Source organism: Oncorhynchus nerka, linkage group LG10 (genome assembly GCF_034236695.1).
Source record: "Oncorhynchus nerka isolate Pitt River linkage group LG10, Oner_Uvic_2.0, whole genome shotgun sequence".
Lineage (NCBI taxonomy): Eukaryota > Metazoa > Chordata > Actinopteri > Salmoniformes > Salmonidae > Oncorhynchus > Oncorhynchus nerka.
Window position 1 is genome coordinate 15443114 of NC_088405.1, and position 14572 is coordinate 15457685.

General features: G+C 43.0%; 1 protein-coding gene across 4 annotated transcripts in view; it reads right to left on the reverse strand.

Moving 5' to 3' along the window:
• Window positions 1-288: 288 nt before the first annotated feature.
• slc35f3b (solute carrier family 35 member F3b) overlaps window positions 289-14572 on the reverse strand; it is a 201723-nt gene continuing 187439 nt past the window's right edge. For 2 of the 4 annotated variants that reach the window (XR_010464811.1, XR_010464813.1), the window contains 5 exons: window positions 13992-14117; window positions 9283-9475; window positions 6267-6356; window positions 4588-5738; window positions 289-3185 (listed from right to left, as the gene is read on the reverse strand). Coding sequence is in view for 1 of the 4 variants with exons in the window: in XM_065023052.1 (XP_064879124.1) it covers window positions 5500-5738; window positions 6267-6356; window positions 9283-9475; window positions 13992-14117 (648 nt within the window). In the remaining 3 variants the exon portion in view is untranslated. Of the gene's footprint in view, window positions 3186-3644; window positions 5739-6266; window positions 6357-9282; window positions 9476-13991; window positions 14118-14572 lie in introns of those variants that run through there. The other 2 variants (XR_010464812.1, XM_065023052.1) reach the window with 2 other exon arrangements.

A 14572-nucleotide genomic window follows, 5' to 3' on the forward strand; every position in this document is an offset into this window, starting at 1 on the left:
TTACATCTGTTATACTGTCTAGTTCCTTTGTAAATTACATCTGTTATACTGTCTAGTTCCTTTGTAAATTAAATCTGTTATATTGTCTAGTTCCTTTGTAAATTACATCTGTTATACTGTCTAGTTCCTTTGTAAATTACATCTGTTATACTGTCTAGTTCCTTTGTAAATTACATCTGTTATACTGTCTAGTTCCTTTGTAAATTACATCTGTTATACTGTCTAGTTCCTTTGTAAATTACATATGTTATACTGTCTAGTTCCTTTGTAAATTACATCTGTTATACTGTCTAGTTCCTTTGTAAATTACATCTGTTATACTGTCTAGTTCCTTTGTAAATTACATCTGTTATACTGTCTAGTTCCTTTGTAAATTAAATCTGTTATATTGTCTAGTTCCTTTGTTTAGTTATTTCCTTTTCACATGTTCGACATATAGGGACAATTCAACACATTCTAAAACGCACATTGCAAATCCCATAAACATTTTTTTTTAAACTTCAGTGTGAGCTATATATTTTATACTAATCCAGTAAACTAATAAATAATATTTTGAAATAGTACATGTGATTACACTTGTTGAAGAACTACCACTCTGTGTTCTTCTTCAGATGTGATAATCATATGTTGAAGAACTAACTGATCTAACACACGGTGTCATCATGTAATCCAACCACACTGTGTTCTTCTTCAGATGTGATAATCATATGTTGCATTTATTATTTCAGTGTAAAAGTCAGCTTCATTCCTTACAAAGGTTTACAGTTATGTCTAGCAATAATTCCAGAGGAATACAATATCATGATTATATTGTCATTACGAAGAATGACAATGAGAGATTACAGTGCTGATGTAGTACTTCTATTCAGGGTTGGGCTCAGTACAATTACAATTCAGACAATTTAGGACTGAAATACCAATTCCAAACTTCAATTCAAATGTTCCTCAATACTTTTCAATGAGGAGAATTGGAATTTCAGTTTATTTCCAGAATTGCCTGAATTGAAATGGAACTGAGCCCAACCCTGTACTCTATTGCAGAACAAAAAGAATAGGCAGTGAAGTGAATGACTGCTCAGTTATATCTGGTCATCTCTGCATGCTTGTTCTGTAGATGTCATGTCAGTCACTCGCTGTCCCTTCACATCAGTGGTCAAACTAAATGCAGAAATAGAAAAACATGTCCATTTACTAAGATGCATCTCAGAGTTCATTCAAGATGGATGAGTGCAATAAGAATGGTTGTAGTGTGAGGCTGTGGCATAACCAGTCTAATGGTGCCTCCCTCTGAAGAAATAGAAAAGATAGATAGCACATGGTGAGTGTTGAGCAGTGGTCATGTATACATTCACAACAAGGCAGAGGTTCTGCCCACTTCCTGTTTGAAGCCGCGCCTACATTGTGGTCTGTGTTTTGCTCGGTTTGTTACCTCATCAGTAACCCTGAAGAGTCCTCACAGTGGTTAACTTGCCTTAGAATCATAATCAATGGAATAAATAAAAACAGTATCTTAAAGACAAAGCTGGATCCCACCACAGCCAGAACATGACGTAGCCGATCTCACTATGACTTCAATGGGACTTCCTTAATGGCTCCTCCACCAAAATGCCACAGACAGAGTAATCATTTCTACCCACCCCTGGCTGTGCATCTTGGGATACGGTTTGCACAGGAGACAACACCCTTACAGATCATCACTTGTAGTTAGATTTGTCCCTGTGTGTCATTAGCCTGATCGCAGATCTGGTTGTGCTCTTTCCAACTCCCAAGCCATGACAATTCTATAAGGAGTTGGTAAGAGGGCATAAACAGACTGGAACCTAGGCTAGTGTTGCTGCATCACTGGCTAACTGACAGAGTACACCACTATAGTACGTCTGCCTCATGATAAGGTGACTTTAAAGGTGGGAAATCTACCGACAGGTATCAAAGCAGAAGCTGAGTGGTAGCTAAGGAGGTTGAAATGATGTTGAAATAATGCAAATGTAGCTGCTTGGTTAAGTTTGGCTGGTCTGGAGTGTTGTGATTGAAGCCATGGGACTGAGCAGCGGGTTTCGCCCTGGAACCAGCAGGAGCTCTGGATCTGAGGGTGTCAGCCTGGAACCAGCTGGAGCTCTGGATCTGAGGGTGTCAGCCTGGAACCAGCTGGAGCTCTGGATCTGAGGGTGTCAGCCTGGAACCAGCTGGAGCTCTGGATCTGAGGGTGTCAGCCTGGAACCAGCTGGAGCTCTGGATCTGAGGGTGTCAGCCTGGAACCAGCTGGAGCTCTGGATCTGAGGGTGTCAGCCTGGAACCAGCTGGAGCTCTGGATCTGAGGGTGTCAGCCTGGAACCAGTAGGAGCTCTGGATCTGAGGGTGTCAGCCTGGAACCAGCTGGAGCTCTGGATCTGAGGGTGTCAGCCTGGAACCAGATGGAGCTCTGGATCTGAGGGTGTCAGCCTGGAACCAGCTGGAGCTCTGGATCTGAGGGTGTCAGCCTGGAACCAGCTGGAGCTCTGGATCTGAGGGTGTCAGCCTGGAACCAGCAGGAGCTCTGGATCTGAGGGTGTCAGCCTGGAACCAGCAGGAGCTCTGGATCTGAGGGTATCAGCCTGGAACCAGCAGGAGCTCTGGATCTGAGGGTGTCAGCCTGGAACCAGCTGGAGCTCTGGATCTGAGGGTGTCAGCCTGGAACCAGCTGGAGCTCTGGATCTGAGGGTATCAGCCTGGAACCAGCAGGAGCTCTGGATCTGAGGGTGTCAGCCTGGAACCAGCTGGAGCTCTGGATCTGAGGGTGTCAGCCTGGAACCAGCTGGAGCTCTGGATCTGAGGGTGTCAGCCTGGAACCAGCTGGAGCTCTGGATCTGAGGGTGTCAGCCTGGAACCAGCTGGAGCTCTGGATCTGAGGGTGTCAGCCTGGAACCAGCTGGAGCTCTGGATCTGAGGGTGTCAGCCTGGAACCAGCTGGAGCTCTGGATCTGAGGGTGTCAGCCTGGAACCAGCTGGAGCTCTGGATCTGAGGGTGTCAGCCTGGAACCAGTAGGAGCTCTGGATCTGAGGGTGTCAGCCTGGAACCAGCTGGAGCTCTGGATCTGAGGGTGTCAGCCTGGAACCAGCTGGAGCTCTGGATCTGATCTAAGGGGGAAGTGTATCACAGCAGGTGGCCAATCAGTGTGGCTGTAGATGGCTCTGGCTCTTCTCATTTGCTAGAGGCACAGTGAGACATTCCATGGCTCAGATTGATAGTGAAACGCCCAGACAGATTCCTTCACACCCTAACATCTATAGGCTCCTAAGGTGGAGGGCAACCAAAATGTGAATTAACGTCAAATCCCAAATCGCCCCCTACCCCCTATGCAGTTGTGAAGATCTAATACGGTGGAAATTCTGAGGACAATATGGACCCATTACCATACTGATTATACCTATCTAATAGAGGACAATATGGACTCATTACCTTACTGATTATACCTATCTAATAGAGGACAATATGGACTCATTACCTTACTGATTATACCTATCTAATAGAGGACAATATGGACTCATTACCTTACTGATTATACCTATCTAATAGAGGACAATATGGACTCATTACCTTACTGATTATACCTATCTAATAGAGGACAATATGGACCCATTACATTGATTATACCTATCTAATAGAGGACAATATGGACTCATTACCTTACTGATTATACCTATCTAATAGAGGACAATATGGACTCATTACCTTACTGATTATACCTATCTAATAGAGGACAATATGGACTCATTACCTTACTGATTATACCTATCTAATAGAGGACAATATGGACTCATTACCTTACTGATTATACCTATCTAATAGAGGACAATATGGACTCATTACCTTACTGATTATACCTATCTAATAGAGGACAATATGGACCCATTACCTTACTGATTATACCTATCTAATAGAGGACAATATGGACTCATTACCTTACTGATTATACCTATCTAATAGAGGACAATATGGACTCATTACCTTACTGATTATACCTATCTAATAGAGGACAATATGGACTCATTACCTTACTGATTATACCTATCTAATAGAGGACAATATGGACTCATTACCTTACTGATTATACCTATCTAATAGAGGACAATATGGACCCATTACCTTACTGATTATACCTATCTAATAGAGGACAATATGGACTCATTACCTTACTGATTATACCTATCTAATAGAGGACAATATGGACTCATTACCTTACTGATTATACCTATCTAATAGAGGACAATATGGACTCATTACCTTACTGATTATACCTATCTAATAGAGGACAATATGGACCCATTACCTTACTGATTATACCTATCTAATAGAGGACAATATGGACCCATTATCTTACTGATTATACCTATCTAATAGAGGACAATATGGACTCATTACCTTACTGATTATACCTACCTAATCTTTTCAGATCTACATGAACTGCCAAAGTAGTAGGGGCTACGGTTTAGGGGCTAGGGTTTAGGGGCTAGCGTCTGTTTGGAATTGGGCTGTGGAGATCTATAGTGCACTAAAGGCAGGTCTTTGCCATGATGTTGACACCTGAGGGACAACAGGGACATGCCCACCAGAACTCTGTCTCTCCTGGTTCTCTTCTTCTCTGGATCTTGGAGGTTGATGGGAACATGATGTTGACACCTGAGGGACAACAGGGACATGCCCACCAGAACTCCGTCTCTCCTGGTTCTCTTCTTCTCTGGACCTTGGAGGTTGATGGGAACATGATGTTGACACCTGAGGGACAACAGGGACATGCCCATCATAACTCTGTCTCTCCTGGTTCTCTTCTTCTCTGGATCTTGGAGGTTGATGGGAACATGATGTTGACACCTGAGGGACAACAGGGACATGCCCACCCGAACTCTGTCTCTCCTGGTTCTCTTCTTCTCTGGACCTTGGAGGTTGATGGGATCATGATGTTAAAGCCAGAAAGTCCATCATCAGTCTGACAAAAACTGACAAAAACATGTAACTATTATTAGTCTGTCAATCTATCCTTGTCTTTTGAAAAGCAAAGGCAAGTTCGCAAGTCTTCCCAGGCATGATGTAAATACATGTATCAGTCCAATGGAATGACCTTGAGGTATTGCTAAATGACGTGAGCCCATGCACCAACTCTGATGACTTCTAAAATGGTGGAGGTCAAGTAGGAAATAATTGTTTGTTGATTGTGAAATGCTTTTTGCAGTGAAATGAAAAGGTCTTGAACAGACCCAGACGGACTGACAGACCAACAGAAAGGTTTCCAGGCAGAAACTAGTGAGAGGGAAGGGGAAAGAGAGAGGGAGGGCGGAGGGCAGAGGTCGACCATACAGGTCATCATGGCAATCAAGTGTCCAAGGTGTGTGTGTGTGTGTATCGGTATGTGTTTCTGTACACTGTATGTGTGTCTGTATCTGTCCATTCATCCATTCGTGTGCGTGTTTGCCTCTGCCTGTCTGTTTCAGTGTGTCCGTCCGTCCCTCCACATTAAACGGTGGTCAGTGTGTAAAGGTAGACATGGAGGGCCTTGCTCTCCTGCTCCAGTTGAGGCTGGAGCCGGGCCCTGCCTCCTCCTCGGCTGGTTCCTCCCGTTTACTCTGCAGCTTAGCATGGAGCTGGATGAAGCACTGGTCCCAGTCCTCTGGAAGCAGCAACATCAGGAAGCCCAGGCAGATGATCAACACGGCGATCAGACGCACTGCGTTGAAGTGGATCTCACATGTGTACAGGTCAACCACTGGAACACAACATAACAAGGGCTTATATTACCTAGAACTTAATGATCAGGTCTTCATAACGTAACGCTGACAGAAGTGGCATAACATTAACACAAACAGGTCCCCAACACAACACATCAATCTGAATCAACACTAGGGGAGAGGGGGGAAGTTGAGTCAAAGGGAGTCAAAGGGGGAAGTTGAGACACCCTTGTTTCACTCGGGGTGAGTTGTGCCAAGAGATGGACAAGCTATGTTTTCAAAACTGTAATGTTTTTCCAGAGAAATAGGAAAGTTAACCAGGAAGGCCGGGATTCAATTTCATCGCGGATTATAGGCATTGTGGCTTTTAAAAGCAATTTCCCGATTGAACCGGCAGCGTTTACCGTGAATGGGATCTCTGTGAATGCGGTAACATTACCTTTAAAAACCACAACTCCTAGAATTGAATCCCGGCCTGAGTTAAGGTTGTTCCATTGGATGGGATAAATATCTGGAGAAAAGGACAAGGACACAGTAGAGTTGGAGGAGAAGGAGCAGAGACTTACTGGCATTGACAGGGACACTCAGGACGATGCCCAGAGAGATTAATGTGGGGTATGTGATGGCAATGCCAAAGTTCACCAGGATATTGAAAGCTGTGGAGGAGAAAAAGTTAAACTTTACTTATTTACTACAACTATTTCACTCACAGTCAAAAAGACAAACTAGTCAGCAACTTTTCAATAGAGCTCAATTCATTGGGTGGGCGGGAGGGGGTTTGTATCAGTCTCCACACTGGTAGAGGGTTGTATCAGTCTCTACACTGGTTGAGGTTTGTATCAGTCTCCACACGGGTTGAGGTTTGCATCAGTCTCCACACTGGTTGCATTTTGCATCAGTCTCTACACTGGTTGCAGGTTTGCATCAGTCTCTACACTGGTTGAGGTTTGCATCAGTCTACACACTGGTTGCATTTTGCATCAGTCTCTACACTGGTTGCAGGTTTGCATCAGTCTCTACACTGGTTGCAGGTTTGCATCAGTCTCTACACTGGTTGAGGTTTGCATCAGTCTCCACACTGGTTGCAGGTTTGCATCAGTCTCTACACTGGTTGCAGGTTTGCATTAGTCTCCACACTGGTTGCATGTTTGCATTAGTCTCCACACTGGTTGCAGGTTTGCATCAGTCTCTACACTGGTTGAGGTTTGTATCAGTCTCTACACTGGTTGAGGATGGTATCAGTCTCTACACTGGTTGCAGGTTTGCATCAGTCTCTACACTGGTTGCAGGTTTGCATCAGTCTCTACACTGGTTGCAGGTTTGCATCAGTCTCTACACTGGTTGCAGGTTCGCATCAGTCTCCACACTGGTTGAGGTTTGTATCAGTCTCTATACTGGTTGCAGGTTTGCATCAGCCTCCACACTGGTTGAGGTTTGTATCAGTCTCTATACTGGTTGCAGGTTTGCATCAGTCTCCACACTGGTTGAGGTTTGTATCAGTCTCTACACTGGTAGAGGTTTGTATCAGTCTCTACACTGGTTGAGGTTTGCATCAGTCTCTACACTGGTTGAGGTTTGCATCAGTCTCTACAGTCTCTACACTGGTTGGTTGAGGTTTGCATCAGTCTCTAGGTTTTGAGGTTTGCATCAGTCTCCACACTGGTTGAGGTTTGCAGTCTCCACACTGGTTGCATGTTTGCATCAGTCTCCACACTGGTTGCATGTTTGCATTGGTTGCATGTTTGCATTAGTCTCCACACTGGTTGCAAGTTTGCATCAGTCTCTACACTGGTTGCAGGTTTGCATCAGTCTCTACACTGGTTGCAGGTTTGCATCAGTCTCCACACTGGTTGAGGTTTGCATCAGTCTCTACACTGGTTGCAGGTTTGCATCAGTCTCTAGGTTGCTTTGCATCACACTGGTTGAGGTTTGCATCAGTCTCTACAGGTTTGCATGTCTCTACACTGGTTGGTTGAGGTTTGTATCAGTCTCTACACTGGTTGAGGTTTGCATCAGTCTCTACACTGGTTGAGGTTTGCATCAGTCTCTACACTGGTAGAGGTTTGTATCAGTCTCTACACTGGTTGAGGTTTGCATCAGTCTCCACACTGGTTGAGGTTTGCATCAGTCTCTACACTGGTTGAGGGTTGTATCAGTCTCTACACTGGTTGAGGTTTGCATCAGTCTCTACACTGGTTGAGGTTTGCATCAGTCTCTACACTGGTTACAGGTTTGCATCAGCCTCCACACTGGTTGAGGTTTGCATTAGTCTCTACACTGGTTGAGGTTTGCATCAGTCTCCACACTGGTTGAGGTTTGCATCAGTCTCCACACTGGTTGCATGTTTGCATTAGTCTCCACACTGGTTGCATGTTTGCATTAGTCTCCACACTGGTTGCAAGTTTGTATCAGTCTCTACACTGGTTGAGGATGGTATCAGTCTCTACACTGGTTGCAGGTTTGCATCAGTCTCTATACTGGTTGAGGTTTGCATCAGTCTCTACACTGGTTGCAGGTTTGCATCAGTCTCTACACTGGTTGCAGGTTTGCATCAGTCTCCACACTGGTTGAGGTTTGTATCAGTCTCTATACTGGTTGAGGTTTGCATCAGTCTCTACACTGGTTGAGGTTTGTATCCGTCTCTATACTGGTTGCAGGTTTGCATCAGCCTCCACACTGGTTGAGGTTTGTATCAGTCTCTACACTGGTTGAGGTTTGTATCAGTCTCTACACTGGTTGCAGGTTTGCATCAGTCTCTACACTGGTTGCAGGTTTGCATCAGTCTCCACACTGGTTGAGGTTTGTATCAGTCTCTATACTGGTTGAGGTTTGCATCAGTCTCTACACTGGTTGAGGTTTGTATCCGTCTCTATACTGGTTGCAGGTTTGCATCAGTCTCCACACTGGTTGAGGTTTGTATCAGTCTCTACACTGGTTGAGGATGGTATCAGTCTCTACACTGGTTGCAGGTTTGCATCAGTCTCCACACTGGTTGAGGTTTGTATCAGTCTCCACACTGGTTGAGGTTATCATCAGTCTCTACACTGGTTGAGGTTTGCATTAGTCTCTACACTGGTAGAGGTTTGTATCAGTCTCTACACTGGTTGAGGTTTGCATCAGTCTCCACACTGGTTTTGGTTTGCATCAGTCTCTACACTGGTTGAGGGTTGTATCAGTCTCTACACTGGTTGCAGGTTTGCATCAGCCTCCACACTGGTTGAGGTTTGCATCAGCCTCCACACTGGTTGAGGTTTGCATCAGCCTCCACACTGGTTGAGGTTTGCATCAGCCTCCACACTGGTTGAGGTTTGTATCAGTCTCTACACTGGTTGCAAGTTTGCATCAGTTTCTACACTGGTTGAGGTTTGCATCAGTCTCCACACTGGTTGAGGTTTGCATCAGCCTCCACACTGGTTGAGGTTTGCATCATCCTCCACACTGGTTGAGGTTTGCATCAGTCTCTACATTGGTTGCAAGTTTGCATCAGTTTCTACACTGGTTGAGGTTTGCATCAGTCTCCACACTGGTTGAGGTTTGCATCAGCCTCCACACTGAAAGTAATCTCCAGAAGTCAGTGCTTACCAAAGAGCAGGCCTGCTACCCCACAGAGGTATAACCAGGGGATGTCCTCAAGAGAACCAAAGTATTCCACATGGGTGAAGTACAGGATGACTGGCACAAAGCTGATGAACACAAAATTAGCCCCGCCGACGATGGTCAGAAAGAGCGCTGCCTCCCCAAACTTGGCACTGCCCAGGACCATTTTAAAGAGCACCTGTGGAGAGAGAGAGAGAAAGAGAGAGACAAATAGGATCAAATCAAATTGTATTTGTCACATGCGCCAATTACAACAGGTGTAGAACCTACCGTTAAATGCTTACTTACAAGCCCTTAACCAACAATGCAGTTGAAGAAATAGAGTTACGAAAACATTTACTAAATAAACTAAAGTTAAAAAAAAATATTAAATCAAAAAGTAACACAAGAAAATTACATAACAACAAGGAAGGTATATACAGGGGGTACAGGTTAGTCGAGGTCATTTGTAAAGTGACTATGCATAGATAATAAACAGCGAGTAGCAGCAGTGTAAAAACAAAGAGAGGATCGTGATCCAGGGGGAGAGGGAAAGGGATAGAGGAAAGTGATAGGAGAGAGGGAGTTGATTTATCAGGTATTGTAGGTACCTCATACATTCACCCCCTTTTCCGCCCCCTTAACGAGAACATGCGGGCAGACCAAAGAGAGAGGGAGTACCTGCCAACCGTCTCCCTGGCCTGGCACTCTGCCACCGCTGTCTGTTGACCACATTAGGCCATTGTGACAGAGGGGCAGGAGATGCCAGAGCAGCTATATTATAGAACAGGAGACACCACAGAACAGCTATATTATAGAACAGGAGACACCACAGAACAGCTATATTATAGAACAGGAGACACCACAGAATAGCTATATTATAGAACAGGAGACACCACAGAACAGCTATATTATAGAACAGGAGACACCACAGAACAGCCATATTATAGAACAGGAGACACCACAGAACAGCTATATTATAGAACAGGAGACACCACAGAGCAGCCATATTATAGAACAGGAGACACCACAGAACAGCTATTTTATAGAACAGGAGACACCACAGAACAGCCATATTATAGAACAGGAGACACCACAGAACAGCCATAATATAGAACAGGAGACACCACAGAACAGCTATATTATAGAACAGGAGACACCACAGAACAGCCATATTATAGAACAGGAGACACCACAGAACAGCTATATTATAGAACAGGAGACACCACAGAACAGCTATATTATAGAACAGGAGACACCACAGAACAGCTATATTATAGAACAGGAGACACCACAGAACAGCTATATTATAGAACAGGGGACACCACAGAACAGCTATATTATAGAACAGGGGATGCCACAGAACAGCTATATTATAGAACAGGAGATGACACAGAACAGCTATATTATAGAACAGGAGACACCACAGAACAGCTATATTATAGAACAGGGGATGCCACAGAACAGCTATATTATAGAACAGGAGACACCACAGAACAGCCATAATATAGAACAGGAGACACCACAGAACAGCCATATTATAGAACAGAGACACCACAGAACAGCTATATTATAGAACAGGGGATGCCACAGAACAGCTATATTATAGAACAGGAGACACCACAGAACAGCCATAATATAGAACAGGAGACACCACAGAACAGCCATATTATAGAACAGGAGACACCACAGAACAGCCATATTATAGAACAGGAGACACCACAGAACAGCCATATTATAGAACAGGAGACACCACAGAACAGCCATAATATAGAACAGGAGACACCACAGAGCAGCCATATTATAGAACAGGAGACACAACAGAACAGCTATATTATAGAACAGGAGACACCACAGAACAGCCATAATATAGAACAGGAGACACCACAGAACAGCCATATTATAGAACAGGAGACACCACAGAACAGCCATATTATAGAACAGGAGACACCACAGAACAGCCATATTATAGAACAGGAGACACCACAGAACAGCACAGCTATATTATAGAACAGGAGACACCACAGATATTATAGAACAGGAGATGACACAGAACCATATTATAGAACAGGAGACACCACAGAACAGCTATATTATAGAACAGGAGACACCACAGAACAGCCATATTATAGAACAGAAGACACCACAGAACAGCTATATTATAGAACAGGAGACACCACAGAACAGCCATAATATAGAACCACAGAACAGCTATATTATAGAACAGGAGACACCACAGAACAGCCATAATATAGAACAGGAGACACCACAGAACAGCCATATTATAGAACAGAAGACACCACAGAACAGCCATATTATAGAACAGGAGACAGAACAGCACAGAACAGAACAGCATATTATAGAACAGGAGACACCACAGAACAGCCATATTATAGAACAGAAGACACCACAGAGCAGCCATATTATAGAACAGGAGACACCACAGAACAGCCATATTATAGAACAGGAGATGACCACAGAACAGCCATATTATAGAACAGAAGACACCACAGAGCAGCCATATTATAGAACAGAAGACACCACAGAACAGCTATATTATAGAACAGGAGACACCACAGAACAGCCATATTATAGAACAGAAGACACCACAGAGCAGCCATATTATAGAACAGAAGACACCACAGAACAGCTATATTATAGAACAGGAGACACCACAGAACAGCCATATTATATACCCATCAACCCCTCTTTGTGTCTGTCTGGCCTCCACGGGCAGTCACCAGTGTTTCCTAAACTGGGTACTGGGGACCCTAAGGGGTGCACGTCTGTCTGTCTGTCTGTATGTATGTCTGTCTGTCCAACTTGGCTATATATTTGGGCATCATACTGACACTGAACGTCAGGTTCTGGAGGCCTATCAATGCACAAACACCAAACTACATACCCCACACATCCATCCATCTGTCCATTCAGAATCTATAAGGATCTGCCTGTCACAGTCTGAACATCTGCAGGGGGCGGCAGGGTAGCCTAGTGGTTAGAGCGTTGGACTAGTAACTGAAAGGCTGCAAGTTCAAATCCCCGAGCCGACGAAGTACAAATCTGTCGTTCTGCCCCTGAACAGGCAGTTAACCCACTGTTCCTAGGCCATCATTGAAAATAAGAATTTGTTCTTAACTGACTTGCCTAGTTAAATAAAGGTAAAAACAAAAGGTCTATCAAATGAAACACCAAATTACGGCCTGTTTAGCCCAGCCCAGATGTTTTAGAATGCTTCATAGTATTTCATAATATCTAATCTAGTCTCCTGTTACCTGATTATATAAGGAACACATCTAAGGAGACTCACGAGCGTGTCCCTGTATGCACAAAAACTCCTTACATGAGACATAACATTGCTCCTAATCTGTATTTCATAAAGGAGGATGTTGGCATGATTTTTTCTTTGAAACGTTTTGAGGACATCTTCATCTCACCGAAGGAGGAAAGAAAAATGGAGACACATAAAAGGTCTCAGATGACACACCCCCTTTCAATCACAAAGAATAACCATGTATTCATTCCTTTCAATCACAAAGAATAACCATGTATTCATTCCTTTCAATCACAAAGAATAACCATGTATTCATTCCTTTCAACCACAAAGAATAACCATGTATTCATTCCTTTCAACCACAAAGAATAACCATGTATTCATTCCTTTCAATCACAAAGAATAACCATGTATTCATTCCTTTCAACCACAAAGAATAACCATGTATTCATTCCTTTCAACCACAAAGAATAACCATGTATTCATTCCTTTCAACCACAAAGAATAACCATGTATTCATTCCTTTCAATCACAAAGAATAACCATGTATTCATTCCTTTCAATCACTAGAATAACCATGTATTCATTCCTTTCAATCACAAAGAATAACCATGTATTCATTCCTTTCAATCACAAAGAATAACCATGTATTCATTCCTTTCAATCACTAGAATAACCATGTATTCATTCCTTTCAATCACAAAGAATAACCATGTATTCATTCCTTTCAATCACTAGAATAACCATGTATTCATTCCTTTCAATCACAAAGAATAACCATGTATTCATTCCTTTCAATCACAAAGAATAACCATGTATTCATTCCTTTCAATCACAAAGAATAACCATGTATTCATTCCTTTCAATCACAAAGAATAACCATGTATTCATTCCTTTCAATCACTAGAATAACCATGTATTCATTCCTTTCAATCACTAGAATAACCATGTATTCATTCCTTTCAATCACAAAGAATAACCATGTATTCATTCCTTTCAATCACTAGAATAACCATGTATTCATTCCTTTCAATCACTAGAATAACCATGTATTCATTCCTTTCAATCACAAAGAATAACCATGTATTCATTCCTTTCAACCACAAAGAATAACCATGTATTCATTCATTTCAATCACAAAGAATAACCATGTATTTATTCATTTCAACCACAAAGAATAACCATGTATTCATTCCTTTCAATCACTAAAATAACCATGTATTCATTCCTTTCAATCACAAAGAATAACCATTTATTCATTCCTTTCAATCACAAAGAATAACCATGTATTCATTCCTTTCAACCACAAAGAATGAGGTGTTCCTTTGATTCTGTCTTTTTAGAGAAGACTGTACCATGTCTCACAGTTAAGCAAACAAATGTGTCCTGTGTGTGAGAATGTGTGTGTGTTTGTGTGTTTGTTCATAGAGTAGAGAAGTACCTTGTAAAGTGCAGACATAGAAGCGGAGGCCACAACGAAGGTGATCCCCATGACAGAGTGGCTGTGGAAACCGTCAGCGTAGGTCATCATCACGATGCCAGCGATGGCAAAGATGGCCGCCACGATCTGCACAGGGAAAGGTGGAGAGGACATATTACAATATATACCACTTAGCAGGTTTTTTTAAGGAGTGGGGCACTGCTTACATTTTATTGGATAGGATAGTGTAGAAGGAGGAAGGGGAGGGTTGAACCGGGATGTGGACATGAAGCTACTGTATGGTCAGGGTAAAGGTTGAATTCTTTCACTTTGAATTCAAGCTGGATTTATTCATAGTGTGAAAGTACAAGTATCTCAACTGCAGTTCAATCTACCATAAATACATTTTACTGCTTAGAAAGAAGAGTCACTGTTGACTTGACACACCAGGATCCACTTCTGATGCACTTTTACACTGGTCTGAGATCAGATCATCAAACAGTAAGTACTGAATGTGTCCCAAATGGCACCCTATTCCTCTGGGCCCTGGTCACAAGTAGTGCACTATAAAGGGAATATGGTGTAATTTGGGACACAGCCTA